The sequence below is a fragment of the Microplitis demolitor genome, chromosome 5 (assembly GCF_026212275.2).
Source record: "Microplitis demolitor isolate Queensland-Clemson2020A chromosome 5, iyMicDemo2.1a, whole genome shotgun sequence".
In the NCBI taxonomy this organism is placed as follows: Eukaryota; Metazoa; Arthropoda; class Insecta; order Hymenoptera; family Braconidae; genus Microplitis; species Microplitis demolitor.
Window position 1 is genome coordinate 7890001 of NC_068549.1, and position 19734 is coordinate 7909734.

The following is a 19734-nucleotide window of genomic DNA, read 5'->3' on the forward strand; positions in this document are numbered from 1 at the left end:
CAAGAATTTTTTTTTTCACCCCAAAAAACTTTTTCTTGTTCCAACAAAAATTTTTTTTTCAACTTTTAATGGAAAAAATTTTTTGGGGCAAGTAAAAATTTTCTTAGTATGTGTAAAAATTTTTTATGCCAAGAAACATTTTTTTTCTGTGTAAAAAATATATCGAAATTTTGAAGTACAAAAATATCATTAAACTGTTGTAAAAGTATTTTTAAAAAACGCCAATGTTGTCGTATTATTATATATATATATATATTATCAAGAACATTTTCTTGTCACGAATGTCTGTGCTTAAATTGATTTCTCAAGTAACTTTTGTTGATGAAATAAGTTAAACAATTAATAGATTGCTCGTGAAACACTAATTTAAAATGTTTTAAAATTGTTTTCCTGTTGTTGTTAAAGTTAAAATAGAAATATTTATCTCTATAAACAAGCATCACTTTAATTTAAATTATAGTAAACTTTATTTTAAGTTGTTAAGACAGAAAACTATTGAAATTAAAAAAAAAAAAAAAAAAACAATTTCAGACTATCCGACGGTGAACACGGATTTCCCAGTTAAAAGATTTACAGCTGTCCAATACACTCAACCAGCAGCAGCTATTTCACCATTGTCAAAGTCAACCAGGCATCTTCTTGGTCCAGAGCCAGACCAACGTTATTATTACACTCATCGTGCTCAACAAGAAACCATTACTATTGACCGTGATAATTTTAAACATGGTAGGAACAGTATTCTTTTTTTTTACATTATTATTACAATAATAACTTACTAAAATTATTTTTACATACGATAAATTTAATCGAAAAATTTACAGGAGTTGCAGCTGCATCAAGACCTACCCCAGCAACTATTCGAGTTGTAACAGCACTTCTTGGGGATCTCTGTACAAATGATAGGGACTGTACAATTCCGAATAGTGAATGTTTTAATGGACGGTGTGTTTGCTCCAATGGATTTGCTGAGACAAGCGATCGACAAGAATGTTTTGGTAAATTTAATTTTATGCTATTAATTGATTTAGTATTTTATAAGAAACAAAATAAAATACATTATTAATATTATTTATTTTTTTTTTAGCAAATTACATGTCGGTAACGCCTTCTGAAGATCTTCGCGCTTGTGTTTCTAATCCATGTCACTCATCAGCAACTTGTATTGACTTACCAAGTTCAACATTTGTTTGCATTTGTAATTCAAATTACACGGGTTTATTATGTGATGAAGAAATAAATAAACGAGAATATGATATACCTTCTTTCGATGGTAAAAGTTATGTGAGAATGAGTAGACTAAAAGCATATCATAAATTTAGTATTGAAGTTGAGTTTAAAACTTATGCTGACAACGGAATAATTCTATACAACCAACAGAAGAATGATGGTAGTGGAGATTTTGTTTCACTTGCTATTGTTGATGGGTAAGATTACATTAAATTTATTTTTAACGAGTAATTTTTTAAAAAATCATTTTCTCGGCAAAATTAAGTTAGAAGGGGAACAACCATTAAATTTAAAAAATTACCGTTTGTCAATTTTTTATTGTTCAATTGGCGTCAGTTGTCTAACAATTGTTAGACGATTTCTCTGCCTTACATCACTGGTTGACTTGTTATTGCGTGTCTACACTGTAAAGATTTTTTTGGACTCGGAATAGTCTAAATAACGGTGTAAAACTCTTGGTGTGAAAATTACCCCAAATATCGTGCTAAATTTAGGCGGTGTGAATTAAAAATGTTTACAACGTCCGGCGTGTAAATGTGTAAATCTCAATTTAACACCACGCAGTGTTAAAATGAAATAACACTGGTGTAAATGGTGTAATTCGGCGGTGTTAAAATACCGCTGTTAAATTGGTGTAAAAAAATAATTCCACGTATAATTATTTAAAAAAAATGTATTACATATAAAAAAATATGAAAATTTAATGAAAATTATCTGGAGGAAATTTCAATTTTGTTATGTACTTATTTAAATAATTATTTATGTTATACGTAATTTATTTAAAAATTACACAATTTTACGCCGAACATTTCAATCACCAATAATTTAATTGATTAATAAAAAAACTGTTTAACTGTAGAGTGATCGAGTAAGCAAAAATATTCACAAAGTCAAATATTTTCAACACCGAAAACTTCAACACCTACACCGCCTGGACTTACTCCAGATTTTTTTACAGTGTATTTAACATCTAAATAAAATTAGTATAGTTATTGATTAAGTCGTTAAAAATATTCAATGATCATTTGTTGCTCATTAATGGAAATTATAAAGAGTGACACGAAATGGTGTAAAAAAGTAGATTACACCGTGTTAAAATTACACGAATGAATAAATTATACCGAGTATTTTTTACACTGTTATTTCACACTACACGGCCGTGTACAGTTCTCGGGGGCCATTTTTACATCAAAATTTCTTACAGTGTACATCGATTTAATAATACCCTGGTAAAAAAAAAAATATATATATAATTATATGTGAAAATGGCCTAATATAATTACATGCAATTATTTATAATTATTTTTATTTACATTTTACACAGTTTTCAGGGATTAAATAAAAATTAAAGGAGTTTTTTGCCTTATAGAATACATATAATTTAAAGTGATGTTTGATATGTATTGATCTATTACATAACAGTAAAATTAGTTTCTGTAAAATGGCATGATTATATATAATTGTATGTAATTATATACAATTGCATATAATTTATATATGATTATATATAATCATAAATAATAATTAATAAAAATATTTATGTATTTTTAGATACGTACAATTTCGTTATAACCTTGGAAATGGACCAGTAATACTAACATCACCGGAGAGAGTTACTATGAAAAACTTTCATCGTATATCAGCTAAAAGATATCACAAAGATGGTGTTTTAATTTATAACGACGGTGAAGATATTGCCGGTCAAAGTCAAGGAATGCTTAAATCATTAGATCTCAATCAAGATACATTTATTGGCAACATACCAACAAATTACACTAGAGTATACGACAACATTGGGACCAGTCACGGATTTTTGGGTTGCATTCGTAAGCTGAAGATCAATAGATTTACAGTTGACCTTCATATTGGAAAAGATAAAGATGTTTTAGAGACATATCGTGTTAAGCAGTGTCATGATAATGCATGCGCTAATTTGCCTTGTAAAAATGGTGCTACTTGTCAGCCAATATTCGAAGAAGATCTTTGCAATAATAGAGAATGCAAATCAAATACAAAACGAAGTAATAAAACAAAGAAGAAAAGAAATTATAATGATGGAATTAAATTTGTCAAATGTAAAGGCTCTCATTGCAGCGATTTAAAATCTAAACCGAAATCAAAGAGATCTAAAAAATATTCGAAAAAACGATGCGCTACTGTGGATTGTAATTATGATTATGATTTAGATTATGACGCTTCTTATGAACATGATAATTATGCAGTAACAACTTACGAACCACCAACGTATAAATGTATTTGCCCTCCTCAATTTACTGGACCTAATTGTGAAGAATCATTAGATCCTTGTTTAGGCGAACCCTGTCAAAATGGAGCTACTTGTGATATTCTTCCACAAGGCGGATATGTTTGTAAATGTCCGCCAGGAAGAACGGGAGATCATTGTGAAATATTAGATGCCGAATTAACTGAATTTTTAATTCCTCAGTTTAATGGTGATGGGTTCCTTGAACTTTCATGTCTTGAAGGAGTCTCAAAAGCATTTTCAATTGAACTATGGTTTCTTACGCGAGCTACAGATGGTCTACTACTTTACAATGGGCAACTTAACAATGGTCGTGGAGATTTTATTAGTCTTAACTTAGCTAATGGCAAATTGGAGTTTAAATTTAATCTAGGCAGTGGTATAGCTAATATTACATCTCCTGATTCCGTGAGTCTTAATACTTGGCATTGTGTTAGAATCAGTAGACTTGGTAGAGAAGGACTTCTGCAGTTAGATGAAGGCACTATTGCACGAGGCTTTTCCGGTAGTCCTCTCACTGAATTGAATTTAGAGATGCCTCTTTATATTGGTGGCGTTAAGTAAGATTTATTTATATATCAATCATAATGTATGTATACTGAAGTGTGTGAATCGGGTTCAAATCGAATCGAATATATCTATTTGATTCGAATTATTCACAAATTTTCGAATTATTCACAACTTTTCAAGTTATTCATCAATTTTTAAATTATTCGAAAGTTTTTGAATTATTTGTAACTTTTCAAACTACGCAATTCGAATCGAAAAAATTTTGGTCAGCTTTTAAATATTTAATTTTTATTTAATGAAGAGATTAGTTTTTAGAGTAACCAAAAATAATTTTTTGTAAATTCGTGTCTAAGCTCTACTTACTTCTGACAAAAATTTAAATTATTTGAAAAACTATTACAATTTTAAGACGTTCAAAAGAAAATTTCGGAATCGTTCGTAAGTTTTCGATTAATTTGAGAATTTACGAATTATTCGAAAATTTGAACTATTTACACACCTCCAATGTATACATATATTTTAATTTTTAAACGTTTCACACTAAATTAAAGGATTTGGAAAGTTTAGTGTTTAATTTGTTTAAATTCTTAATATTTCTTTTCTACTTACAAAAAATAATTTCGGGTAAAATTTCAAATTTTTTTTACAAACTCAAAAAATATTATTTTTTAGTTTTTTGTCAATAACTGATTAAAAAATGGATCAAATAAATTATTTGTTTATTTCAAAAGTTTTGTTTCGTCCGGAACTTATTGTAAAAAAAAATTTTATTTGAATATCGAAGAGGTTTCAGAGATTTTTGAGTTTAAAAATTTTAATTTTTTTTTATCTCAAACTTTTATTCATTTAACAATTTTTAAGACCGATTTAATTTTTAGCTCTTAAAAATTATTATTTTTCTATTAACTTTTTGAAATTTGAATTTGGTCTGTAAATCTTAACTAAACCTAATGTAAGTTATTGAATATAATATTTTTATGTTAAATTAAAATTATTTATTCTATTACAAAACCGTTAATTTAATTATAATTAATAGAAAAAAAAAATTCAATAATTAAATTAAAAAAATAATAAACTCGAAAGGCCTGCGATCAAATTGATCTTGAATTGATGCTAAAAACACTTAATAATTAAAATATTTGTTTTCTGAAAAGAAAAAAAAGAATTATCTCTGATCTATTTTTCAGAAATTTATGAGTAACAAATTAAAAAAATATATATTTATGAACATAAAAAAAATATAAAATTTACCTTGAAGCCGTTTTTACATACGAACATAAAAATTCTCCAAATCCTTTGATTTGACGTTTAATACTTAAAATATGTTTTTAATAAACCAAAATATTTATTTATTAGACATTGGCGAGAAATTCATCGTCTGGAAAGTGCCTGGACTGGGCTCACAGGCGCGATACAAAGATTAATGGTCAATGGTAAGACTTACCAGAATCTAGCAGTTAATTTCACTCAACACAATACTGAAATATATGATGGGTTGCCGTGTCCCGCTGATGGCAATCCTTGTCACAATGGTGGAGTCTGTTTGCCGTTATTAAATAGTTACCTTTGTAAATGTGCAAGCAGTTACAGTGGTCTCCATTGTGAATTTTGTAAGTCAATAAATTATAAAGATTTTATAATATCAAATAGAAATTCATAACAAATCTATTAATTTTAAATATAGTCATGGGATATGATGTATCTGGTGGAGAAATAGCTGAACGACCAGTAAGATTTAACGGGGACAATTACCTACAGTTTAAACATCGTTATGGCAGAAGGTTTGTTCAAATATTATATTTAGACAATCACTTAAATTTACTAACCCACACTTCTTACTAACTTACTTTAGCTCTAACAATACTTTAACTACTAACACATCTCTTTTGGAATATTATGACGATTCTTATTCCGACTATGAGTTTGACGAGGATAATGATTTTGAATATGAAAATTATGACTACACTGAGTAAGTTTTGTTATAACAAATAATAACTTTTTACCTAATTAGTACACGGAGAGAAATTTATGGTAACAATTACAATATATTATGAAAATGGTTCCTATATAGTATAGCAACAAATTTTTTTTTAAATATCGATTATAGGAATGACAACCGTACTAATTATGATAACCATTTCTATCTATATGAGTTTCATTCTTATAAGATGTCGGAGTAATTTCTATAAAAATATGATGATAATTTCGATATTATTATGGTAATCATTCTCATATTTCTATCGTAACCTTTACCCTATACTATGGTCATTTTTACCATCCACTATGGTAATGTTTACCACACTATCATTAAAACCATACTATCATAGTAACAATTACAAAAATATTATGACAATGGTTACCATAATATATGGTAACGGCTACCATAGATTATGGCAATTATTACCTTATATTATGGTAATGGTTACCATAGATTATAGTAATGTTTACGATAGATTATGGTAATGATTATTATAAATTATGGTAATCGTCTCATACTACTACAGTAAAAATTACCATATATTATGGTAATGGTCATTATACATTACGATAATAGTTACCATAAATTGTGGTAATGATTAACATAGATTATGGTAATCATCTCATACTATCATAGTAATCGTAACCATACTATTATATTAATCATTATCATAAGATTATGGTAATCATTCCCATAATATATGGTAACGTTTACCATAATATTATGGGAATATTTACATATATTATGGAAATGGTTACTATGATGTGAAGAACTTATTCCCATACTCACCTAAGAACCCTATTAGTATGGTAATCATTACAATAATTAAATTATCATACGATGTAGGAACTATTACGATAATTATAGGAATCGTTCCTATAATTATAGCAAGTTTTCCCAGAAATTATGGACGTACATCCATAATTACTAGTAATTATTACCATAGCGTTAAGGTTGATATTTCATAAACGTATTAGAAACGTTTGCAAAATTTTCTCTTAATTTAATAACTTTATTTTTTTTTTTCTATTTAATGAGCTTGCTTATTATGCTTATGTATAAACATAAATCCTTATTAATGTATAACATTATAATTAATAACCAATAATAATTAACTAGATACAAAGGACAGCAATCAAATAAATTTGAATTGAGTCTACGAACCGTTAATCCGGATGGAATGATAGCATGGATTGGACGCGGAAAAATAGAAAATCTGGTACTATCTCTACAGGATGGATATGTTGTCTTCACGTACAAAGGAAAAAAAGATGAAATATCTATAAAAAGCCGAGTATGTTCTTCAATATTAACAAAACTCCTTTATTTTATATTTACTCTGATGTTATTACTTATATTTTTGTTAACTTTTTTAGAAAAAAGTTAACGATGGTATTTTTCATCACATCAAAGCTGCTCGTCGAAGAAAGGCAACCGTAATCCAGGTTGATGACGAAATTCCCATAAAAGTTGCCACGGAAATATCTCTTCTAACAACCAATGGGAAATTATTTGTTGGTGGGAAGCCTGGTCATAAAGGAATCAAGGGTTGCGTGACTGACTTTATCGTCGATAAAAGAAGACTACCTTTGGCAAGACGGAAGATTGAATTTTGCCACGATAATGACGTATGATAGTGAACTACCGATTCTATAGATATTTACAATATCAAAATCCTGATATTTTAAAATAACAGATATTGATTAAGAATTCATATATAGAGTGTGTTTCTATGAGAAATGTCAATCTCTTAAATTTAAATTAATATTATTAATCGTAATTATAAAATAATAATAATAATAATAATAATAACATATGAATAAAAAATAATAACAATAATATTAATATTATATATAGCAGTGATAATAATAACAATACTAATAACAATAATAATAGTAAGAGCAATAATGATAATAATAATAATATATAAAAATGGTGAATTTGTTCAGGTGATTAAAATTTTTTTGTCTAAAAATTAATCAGTCTGATGTATAAAATTAAAGAATTTACACAAAAATCCAGATATTTCAGATGTAAAAAAAAAAAAATGTATGTATCAAAAATGCCGAAAGATGTAAAACATCTTTTCTAGGTTTAATTGCGATACGCAATTACGAGATATGTATGACGCAATGATGCGGCTCTACTTTAAGAGTAGTACTATGTTATATCAATTTATGATATAATATTTAAATGATATAAAAAAAAAAAAGTGCTGCCTTATTTGCCAGTAGATGAGTCCGTTATTAAGGGTTGATATTGTGAGATTTATTAGAATTTAGGTTCTTTTAAAATCGTGTCAATAATTATTACAAAACCTGATACTGACAGAATAATTTATTGCCATCAGTATTCAGCATCGACTGAATAAATTGTTTAAACAATAAATGAAGACAGCGGACCAAGGACTAAGATCTGTAAGCTACGACAGCTACTACCAGACTACATATGTATTGTTCAGTTAAACTTATCGTATACTTATGTAATACATAATTGACATTCTGAGAAAATGCGATAGTTTTCTTAGTTGATCAACAAGAAATTGTTATTAAAAGTTTTATTCATTCATTAAAATATCTATTTACTATCTGCAACAACCGCTAACTTTTTGGTTAGTAAGTAAAACAATGCAGCGAGATAATGAGACCCAACGGTCCTAAAATACGTCAAAACTTCAGGATAAGCAGCTTGAAATTTCTTATTATTAAATATTAATAATAATAATGATGAATACTCTAGCGATGGTACTTAATAAGTGTGTGGAGAAAGGAATGAAATATAAGTGCTACATTTTCATTAAAGGACAATAATATATTTTTAAGCTAAATTAATATAAATAATTATTTATGGATATGAATAACAAATTTTAGTCGTCTAAAATTATGTGCATTGTGAATTACCTTCACAATATCATAAGAGCAACGTAAAAAAATCTATATTCCCTAAAAAAAAAAAGAAAAGAAAAGAAAAATAAAAAAAAATTATATGTCGTCTTTTTTCAGCACAAATTGTTAAACTCGCACATTAAAACGTTATTAATTATACCAAGACTGATTAATGAAAAAAAAAAATAAATAAATAAATAAAAAATTGATTGAAAAATCGGTGTTATGTTTGAATGTTATCGTAGAATATTGTGGAATTTTAAGTATACACAGTTAGAAATTTTGTGTAATTGTGTTAAAAAATTATTTGGCTAGATTTTTTGTGTTGATTTTCAACACATAAATCTGTTAATTCAACATAAACCGTTGGTGTTATTTTACTTTAAAAAATCTGGAATGTAACACATTTCTTGTGTTATTTGAAAATTAACACAAAATATGTGTTGTTTAGCTAAACACTCCCGCGCGTTACTTCATTATTTTAACCAAGCAACCTTGGCGGATCCGAATTGCGGCAAATACCGTAGATTACGGCATTTTACGGCAAATTACGGTACTTTACGGTATGTTGAGGTAAATTGCGCGGAATATTACGGTAAAGGTGCCACACGTTGCGATAAATTTCCGTATTTTACTATGATTTGCTGTATTCTGCCGACATTGTCGTAAAATCCGGTGTTTTGCAGTAAAATACGGTAATTTACCGTAATTAAGATTCATTAGGGAACGCATTGTAGAAGTATTGTCTGCAAGGAAACTTGGATTATAATTGATTTAAAATTAAATATAATCATAGATAACTTGCGTATTTTTATGATCAGGTTCAATATTTTTTTTATTCTCATATTTTACGGGAGAGTAATTCATAGCTCCGTTTTTTATAAAAATCACAGAAAATCGAATTAATTGTTTGCTAAATGACATAAGTTGTACTGAAGTTAGATTAGTATACTTGAGTTGGTTAGGTCACATGCTTATATTAGTTCATTTTAACACGGAAAGCCTGTTAAATTTACACGAATTTTCTGTCAAAATAACAGATTTCATGTGTTTGATTGTTTAACATAAAATTTGTGATAACGATCAACACAAACGCAAGTGTTGAATTAACACGAAATTTCTAACTGTGTATATGTATTAAAAAAATAAAAACTGTTGATTTATGTTAATAAATCACATAAATTTGAGGTAGCAGAAGCTTTTTATATAAATGCGCAAAGAATAGAGATATAAAGACTATAATAATAATAATAACAGTAAGTTATAAATATAATAACAACAATATTTCATTTCATTTATTAGTTGTTATTATTATTATAAAAAATATACTGATATGCGAATGGATATGTAAATTACACAGGATAGTAATTAAATAAAAAAAATTGTGACACAAATAATAATTATTACATATTTATAAAACGAACGAATGTGTGATTCATGTTAGTATAAGAGTGTCACAGTTAATATATGTCATGGAGTATGTAGATATAACTGCAATATTTTGATTGTCACTAGCGAAAAACAAAAAAAAAAAAAAGAAAAAAAAATATAACTCATTTAAAAATGTTTGTTAACGACCTAACTCACAAATGGGCCTTTCAATATTATCCATGGCTTAATTTTAACTCCAACTGTTCTTCCTATTACGCAAAAAAACTTTTTAATGACTTTCTACAACATCAATGCTTGTTAAGTGTGATTTAATATTAATTATGAATGCAAAAGTAAGTTTCTGAAGGGCACAAACTCCATTATTTTGTTACTTTTATTTTATTAAATACTTACAGCAAGCAGACGCTTCGAGTTTAAACACCTACATACACTATAATATAGATAATAATAATTATAATATATAATAATAATAATACTAATACTAATAGTAAAAATAATAATAATAATGATAATGATAATAATGATTCATGAAAAAAAAGCTTGTAAACTTTAAAATACTAAGCACAGCCTACATAATAGTTAAAAAAAAATATAACGCACATGCCTTGCCATCGGCTTTTATCAGACAAAAATGAACAAACTGTTCAAGAAATAATTAATAACTAAGTTAATTAACAAAATACAATATGTTAAATGTAGTTCAACGAAAAAATAATAATTAAATTTATTTTAAAGGTTAGTTTTAAATGTAGTAATAATATTTTATTTCATAAATTACAGGCATTAATGAAAAACATCTTCTCCCCTATTTTTTTAAAATATTCAATGATCTTGAACTGTCATAACTGTAATACAATTCTATTAATTAAAGAAAAAAAGTTAAAGCATTAATTGAAACAAAGACAACATACAGTTAAAAAATTTTGAGTCGGTGTGGTGTGAAAAATTTGGTGTTAAAATTTTTAACATTGCTAATGTGAAAGTTACACTAAGTACTGTGTTCAATTTTTGGCCGTATGAATTAGAATGATCACACCACCAACGGTGTAAATGTTACTTTAGTAGGCACACAATGAAGAACAATATGATAAAAATGTTCTTCATGTTGAACAAAAATACTCATGTTAATAAAATCATTAATTTATTAACTTCGAACCATAAACTACCTTATCAATGTCGTACAAATATCAATGGCAAAGGCTTATTGTTAGTTTGTAATTAATTTACATTTGAATAATGAATACAATATTACTGAGAATAAGTAATTTTTTCAATTGAAAATACTTGACCCTTCATCCGTCACGCTTTGAGCGCAGTGCCACAATTTTTATCAAAAATTATTTGAAAAGAAAAAAAATTTCCTAGTCTTTTGAAATTTTATGAGTATTTCTACTTTACTTTTTAGTATCGCATGAATGAATGATAATTATTTTTCCAAGTTGCCTTTGATGAGAGTAAACTCGAACATTGAATTTGTTCGGTATTTCTACGCAGTGTTGCCAGTTTCTACCAGCGACTCATTTTTAACTCATTTAATTCATTTCTTTCTTTAATTATTTACTTTAGTAAAAAAATTCTAAAAAATATTACAATTATCTAGTCGTATAAGCTTGTGTGGTTTAACCCGACTAGAAATTTCAGTTCGGGAGTGATTAGGCCCGAACTTGGCATGCCGAATTTCAAACTTGCCCCAAATGAGGCAGCCAAATTAGGCCGGAACTCCGAACGTAACGCAGGTGCGAGACTTGGCCTAATTTGGCTTCCTAATTAGGCAGATGTTTGGAAGCCTCATTTGCTGGTAATAACCAAAAGCTGGTATGATCCAAACTCGATTTCCTTCTTAGGCTGCAGTTCGGAAGCCTTATTTGGTGGTAACAACCTAAACCTAATATTATCCAAACTTGGTTTCCTCCTTAGGCTGCAGTTTGGAAGCCTCATTTGTTTGTAACAGCCTAAACCTAGTGTGGTTCAAACTCGGTTTCCTCCTTAGGCTGCAATTCGGAAGCCTTATCTGTTGGTAATAGCCTAAATAAAGCTAATATGGCCCGAATTCGACTTCCTGCTTCCGTACCAATTTGGAAGCTGCATTAGCTGGTCATTGCCTAAATCTAGTAAGGCTCGAATTTAACTTCGTGCTCAGACAGCGACTTGAATTCTCGTTTTACAATGAAGAACGTATGCATTTTTAGACATCTAAGCATCAAGGGCAATGCGAAAGCAAAAGAACTACCTTCAAAAACAAACGACAAAGCCGTTTAACACAATCTGCAGAAAATTAAATTAAATCAATGAAAATTACCATACTTGAGAGGTGGAGCGATAACTGGTTCAAGCAGAAAAACTTATAACTGCAAAAAAAAGACTTAATAGTCAAATTTTTTAATTTTTATAATTCTAGAAAAAAACAGGTTTATAAAAATAATTAAATTGTTTAATAATTATTATGTAATTTTTTTCCAAACCAAACATAATACATAATTTTGAAATATAATCTAATATAATCAGTATTAAGCAAAGAAACTTGAGTTAGTCAGTTTTCCTCTCCTTTGTCCTTATTGTTATTCTCTTCGTTCGTTTCTCCTCCTTCTAGAATTCTTTGTGGTGCATTTCGTTTATCTTGTGCAGCTTTTTTCCTTACTGTCCGTCCACCTTCCCAGTCACCGCAATGATTTAAAACCGATGCGATACTCTCGTTCACAACGGAATCGGATAACGGTTCATTTTCGGATTTTGAAAATTTGTTAACAATGACAACTGTAAATAATAATCAGTATTAAGTTTAGTTTTTGACAATTTAAATTATCGATTTTTTTTCATACTTATGTTTATTGTAGAAATACCTTTTAAAACTTTATAAAATTCAGTATTAATAAAAATTTTTGGTCTTTTATCATTAGCTTTTTTTAAGTTAAATTTTAAAGCTAATTCTCGTGCCATTCCAAATCTTATCATGGGTGTCACATTTTTGACGATAGATTGTTTAATATTAATCAATGGTATCAGCCTTCGGATCTGTAACAACAATATAGTTATAAACTAAAATTGCAAAAAAATATAAAAATTATCAGAAAGAAAATATATCAGATTTTTACAATATTTTGTCGGTAATTTTGATCATCTTTTAATTTATCATTAAATTGATCAAAATCGGTCACTTCGGTGCATGGTAATTTTATTGCATCGTCGTCACCTGCTTCTACTATTACTGCTGAACCAGTCGCAATATTTAAAGTATACGCTCTTTGCATTTCGATGGCGATCCCTTTTAAGTCATTCACCATCTTAGTTATTGACTGGAGTTGAGAGCTTAAACGTTTTTGTTCGTCAATTACGGGAATCAATTGTTTTTTTACAACTCGAGACAGCAAATCTGAAATTAAATTTCAATATTATGACTTTTCTATGGATTAATATTATGAGTTTTTTAATATAATAAATTGTTATATTAATAAGAATAAGCTATTTATAGTTATGAATACTGCAACAATTTTACACTGATAAAAAATATTATAATCTTTTTATTATATGAATTGATCTCAACGATTTTTAGATTTAATAATAATTAGAACTTTTATTTAATCATTAAAAAATGGAAGTGAATTTTATAATTCATTTCGAAATATTTAATTTTTTTTATGGTTAAATAGGAGTTCTAATTACTTTTAAATCTAAGAAACGTTAAAACCAATTTATATAATACTAAAAAGATTACGATATTTTCTATCAAAGTAAAATTGTTGTAGTTGTTATTTTAAAAAATTGTTCAGAAATAAGCGAAACTTAATTAATTAAAATCATAAATTTAAAAACAATATTCTAAAATCAATAATAGAAATTATTTTATTAAATTTATGTTTAACAACTTTATTATTATTATGATTATGATTATTATTATCATTGATATACCTTCGTCCATAAAAAACTTTGTTGGTACCGACTTTTTTGACAAGCTTTTTATTTGAACAGAAAGTCCAGTTCCGTCATTATTAGGTGTATTTTCTTTATTTTTAGTAAAATGTAAACCGCTGGTCTTTTTTTCATCCTTGTTTGTTGGTGATTTTTCCGTTTCATTACTATCATCATTGCTGATACTAGAATTATTTGCAGAGCTATTATTTCCTTTTCCTGTTTCTAAACTTTTTTTGTTTTTGGCCTCATAATTTCTTCGCATTCCTATTAATTTAATTGAAAAAAAAAAAAAAAACATTTTGTCAAAGTCATTGTACTTTACAGATAATTTTTGAAGTATTATTTGGTCCTAACAATGAATCGTTAAAAATTACGGTAGCAAAATTTATCAGCTTTTGAAAAAATTGTTTTTTTTTATCGAAGCTCGAATTTAAATGATTGAATAAAAAATTTTAATAGTAAAAACGAAACTTTGTAAGCAAGCAAAACTTGATTAAAAAAATTGTAAATTAAAAAAGAAGTACCTAAGAATTAATATTAATCACCATACCGAACACACTTAAAATTAATTGAATGAAATTATTTCCTTTTATTAAAATACCTTTGTTAGGAGAAAATTTTTTTGTGACCATCTTTATTGGTAATTTGTGTTTGCCAAACGATTTGTCAGTGACAAAGTCATCATTGCGTGAATCGTCTTCGTCGTTACTGGAAAAAGAATTGCCGGGTTCCTTGCTTCCTTCTCGAGTTAATTTTCGAAACTTCAATGATGATACTATATCATTGTCACTGGTTGAACTTTCTGAGCAGCTTTCATTTCTTTTTGATTTTTTTTTGCGCTTAGTCGAAGAAGTAGTCTTGATTTCTAGTGTAATTAAATAAAAAAAAATTTATCATTTCATTACTTCATTAGAGTGCTTTACAAAATAATTTAGTAAATATAATTTGTGTATAAAAATATATTTATAAGTTATTCAATATTAAAAAAATATGACGCTTCTCATATTGTTTTTTTTTTTAATATCAATCGTAATTTAAACATTAAATTTTTGAACGAAAAAAATATTATAATGAAAAAATTCAAGCAACGACAACGTGATTAATAGAAATTGCAAATTAAAAAAAAAAAAATTTTCAAAATAATACTATATAATATTTTATTATTTTAACATTAATATTGTTAGTTTTAATTAATTAAAAAAATTTATTGAAAATATTACTCACTAGTATAGTTTCCTTCCTTTTTAGATTGTTTTTGGGATTTGCCACTTTTCTTGCGAGATATTTCAGACTCCTCATTGTTCTCAGAACTTAGATTGCCATCTCCTTGACAAAAATATACAAAGATTAATGTAATTCGATTTAGAAATCATATAGTGAATATGAAAGGTACCAAAATAAAAATTTACCAGAAAATGAATGAATATCATTATCGAATTTTATAAACGCGCTTGCAAATAATTCTTCCGCGGTTGTTTCCTTTGCTTTTTCTTTGTAATAGCTTTCGTCTTCCTTCGCTTTACATTTAGCTGAAGCTTCATTATCTGTTGAGTATGCATAGGGTTCATATTGTAATTTTTTAATTAATGTCTCAGCTTCTTTATATGAACCTGCAAGACAATCGGATAATTATTAATATCAAGATCTTATTATTAAAACTGAATTCAACAGACATACATTTTGTTTTAATTTTATTAAAAACATGACTAGTACTAAAAAAATATTTTTCAAAAGTTGCAAGTGGACATTTATTTTAAGTTGTTATATAATAATTGATTAAAAAGTTAAAAAGCTATTTAAATTTAAAAATTCTCAGAAGTTAAAAAATTTTTAAAAGTTGAAAATAAAAAAATGTAGTTTTAGATAATTCAACAATTCTTATGAGCATTTTTTTGAATTATAAGTTTTCAATTATTATTGAATACTTATTCATTTTTAATTAAAAATTTTTCTATGTGTTTTATATTATGACTGAGAACCTAGCAGACATACATTAATTTTTTAGAATGCAAAATAATGAATAAGTAATTAAAAATGATTAATGTAAAAAAAAAATGCGAATATGAAAAATTTAAAAATCTATGTGGGCATTTTTTTTTAATTAATAACTTCTAATTACTTATTCATTATTATCAATTCTAAAAAATTAATTTATCTCTGCTCGGTTCAGAGTCATTCTATATTCACCATCATTAATTTGTCTAGAAAAAAATAAAAAACCGAAACAGCGTCCATGTAAACAATGTCATAAAAAATATTTTTTGTCTACTAATTTTAGTATTTTTTGAATAATTACTTACGTGCTCGTCCCCGAATCTCAATGGGATAACATGGCCAATCGTGACAAGGTTCAGTACCACGTTTTACCATATCATTTAGCACTTTTAAATTTTTTTCATCGTACATAGTTTCTGGCATAAATTTGCACTTTAATATTTTTGATTTATTGTCATAATAAATCCAAGCACTGGGGACAATGTCAATTACTTCTTGTTTTTTTTTGCTACCGACAAACACTACTAATCGATATCTCAAATCATTAGTATCAGATGACGACATCGCGATTGTCTTGAAATTTCTAATATTTCAATTGTTTTTTACATTAACTACACTCAATGATAGAAAAACCGCTAATAACTGATCTCGACGTAGTTCACTCACTATACTGAACACAATAATAAACTCGAGCTCACATATCCAATATAAAATAATAACCGAAGATTTGTTCCAAGTAACTTCACAAGCACGTGTTTGTCTCTCAAGTTACGACGTGTTTTAGCTTGAAAATGTTTACATACACTGCACACTAGCACGTTTGTATACATATATGTATTGTCGTACAAATATCTATAAGGACGCCGCTACATTACTCGGTAGTTCTTTGAGAAACTGTAAACTATTGGGTGCCGAAGGTGGCAACGTATTTACGCACATATATGTATATGTCTACTTATATGTGTATGTATGTACACTTTCATGCGAGACATCGGCTTCCTTTGTTATTGTTTGGCTTTTTAAAATTAGAAGAATTTATTTTAGTATTTTAATTTTAGACAAATAATTTATAATAAAAAAAATTTATGACTAAATTTAACAAATATTCATTTATTACTAGCATTAAAGAAATAAAAAAATAACATATTAGTAAGTTGAAAGTAAAAAAAAACATTTAAATAATTAAAAAATCTGTATGTACTTTTTTTCTAATTATTTGAATAACAAAAAAAATACTGAAATAACTTTTAATAACTGTTTACTTAAATATCATTAATATCAAATGATTTCTACATTCAAAATAATTACTGGTCTTTCATTTGTCTCTTTCAAAGTTTAAAAAAAATTGACTTACGTCAATCACATAACTCCAAGCACTATTTACATGTGTAATAACGGTATTACACAAAGTTTTTCTTTAGTGTCACTACTTAGATCAATGCACACCATTTTTTTCGAAATTTCATAAATTTTATATGTCGCCATTGGTTCATGTTTTACACTAACATCCCACATTTCTAAATTTTCTGAATTACATGGATATGTAAAAAGTGCTTTTTTTTTTTTCAATATTTTTCCGTGAATCCTGACTGAATGAATATTGTCTGTTGAAAGTCGAAAAATTTTGTGGATTTGCAAAATTTCATTATTTTTCAATAATACAGTATTATCCGGAGATTTTGTAGTCAATAAAGTGTTTTTAAATTTGATTCGTTTGATAATTACTTCATCAAGGTCATCATCATTCTTATACTCTTTTAATATTTCAATTATTGTCTCTGTTGAGTTAGGTTTTGGCCACATACTTGATCCTATCTCATTAAATCGACAGCATAATTGAGAAAGTGGTTCATTTCCACATCTTAAAAGTTTCTTAATTTTGCCCAACAAATTTTCAAATGCATAACTTGACATTGCTAATAAACAACACTGCATAAATGCTACATCGTCAGCAAGATGGTAAAGACTGTGGACATTCCCAACAAGAAATTGCAGTGTGTATATAAAAGGCACAATACGTACAAATGTTGTTAAATAAAGTTTTGCGTATTGTACTTTTTTTAAGGCAATTTCATGAGAACATAATATTCTACACCCAACATGCAAAAGTAGAAAGTGATTGTAAATAGTTTCGGGCAGAATTTTTTTTAACACAACAGGCCCTGCATATAATAATAAAAATTGTAACTCTGTTGATTTAAATTTATGAAAATCAACCAATGAACGCGTGCTTCTTTGAAACTCTGCTGGCACTTTAATCTTCAATAATAGACTAGATAGCCGAGTTTTATCATTATTACTTATTTTTAATTTTTTATTAACGGTACCATCTATCCAACACTCTAATAATTTCTTCATAATTCCCAAGAAAAGCAAGTGCATAGAATCTAATACGAATTGATTTACTAAATCTATTTTAGGCTCAATGAGAAGCAAAGGTGACTTTCCAAGATGATGTTGAGAATTAGATTGTTTTCTAAAAGATTCATCGGTTCTCAGTTGAAAATTACCTGTTAGAGGATAAACAGTTCGTTTTTTATATCGTTTACCTGCTATTGTACATCGCTCACAAGCATAGTATCCTCCGTGATTTTTCATACTTTTCAATAGAGATCGTGCAGGTCTATCACATACAAATGCTTTAATGGAGATGTTGAAGAAACAATTATTTATTATAATTCCAGTAGCTTGTAAGTCATTAATTTCCTGAATAAATTTTGTAAAATAAAGATCCATATTGCTAGGTTTATTATTACCACAATATATAGCCACGGGAAATGGTTTATAATAATTATAATGGCTAAAAACTTGACAAAGTATAGGCCATAGTTGTTTTCTGCTAGATTTAAATAAAGGTACGCCATCTACATTAAATAGTAATTCTATATCTGCAGTCTCATGCAACTTAATATTAATGCATTTTTCTAAATTTCCTTGAATTCCAAAATAAACAAACTCCTCACCGTTGCCAAAATTTTCAATTTTGTAGTCAGTAGCATTTGTGCCTAAAAAAGTTTTTGCACTTTTCGGCAAGTCTGGATACTGGTCTCGTAAAATGTCCATTAATCGTTCTAGCCGAGTATGAGGAATAGGAGGACTCATTAAAGCCCATTGTTTAATTTTTTCAATAATATTACATTTTTCCACTGCATTATTTATTTCACTTTCACTACCAGAACTAAAACTTATTGTTAGGTTTCTTAATTGCTCATCGATACTAGATTCAAAGCTATTGTCGGTATCTTGTACCGAATTTTCTGATGTGAGAACATCAGTCACTGATTCATCACCAATCACTTCTTCACTCACTTGTTCATAAACAAGATCGGAACCCGTAGGATAATCACTAATATTTAATGATGATGAATTACAAGAATGTGTCTCAATACCTTCGTTTTTGTTATCATTAAGTGAATCCAATTGTTCGATGGAAGATAATTCGCGTCGCGCTTGGCGAAATTTTTGAGCTCTTAAACGACCGAGTTCGCGTTTTCGGAAAGATTTATCATGTATGGTGAACATTTTGCTTGATATAAATTTTAAATTATTATAAAATACAAATAGTTGATTATACT

At 27.7% G+C, this 19734-nt stretch overlaps 2 protein-coding genes across 3 annotated transcripts in view; one reads left to right on the forward strand and one right to left on the reverse strand.

The window, feature by feature from the left end:
• Positions 1-7671, forward strand: part of LOC128667782 (agrin-like) — an 8106-nt gene extending 435 nt beyond the window's left edge. The window contains exons 2-10 of the mRNA XM_053739333.1: positions 485-726; positions 822-995; positions 1085-1424; positions 2779-4050; positions 5357-5610; positions 5685-5781; positions 5853-5969; positions 7098-7272; positions 7355-7671. Coding sequence (XP_053595308.1) covers positions 485-726; positions 822-995; positions 1085-1424; positions 2779-4050; positions 5357-5610; positions 5685-5781; positions 5853-5969; positions 7098-7272; positions 7355-7612 — 2929 coding nt within the window. The 3' untranslated portion in view covers positions 7613-7671. The remainder of the gene's footprint in view (positions 1-484; positions 727-821; positions 996-1084; positions 1425-2778; positions 4051-5356; positions 5611-5684; positions 5782-5852; positions 5970-7097; positions 7273-7354) is intronic.
• Positions 7672-12715: 5044 nt separating this feature from the next.
• On the reverse strand, positions 12716-17053 carry LOC128667766 (uncharacterized). Of its 2 annotated transcripts, none has more exons than XM_053739224.1 (8): positions 16465-17053; positions 15574-15774; positions 15389-15487; positions 14766-15029; positions 14162-14428; positions 13348-13625; positions 13096-13267; positions 12716-13009 (listed from the first exon to the last, which is right to left on the reverse strand). In XM_053739224.1, the coding sequence occupies exons 1-8, from the start codon at positions 16721-16723 to the stop codon at positions 12786-12788; spliced, it is 1764 nt and encodes a 587-aa protein (XP_053595199.1). In that variant the 5' UTR covers positions 16724-17053; the 3' UTR covers positions 12716-12785. The 2 variants fall into 2 exon arrangements, with proteins under 2 accessions (XP_053595199.1, XP_053595198.1); XM_053739223.1 differs by having other exon boundaries at positions 15389-15490.
• Between the last annotated feature and the right edge of the window lie 2681 nt (positions 17054-19734).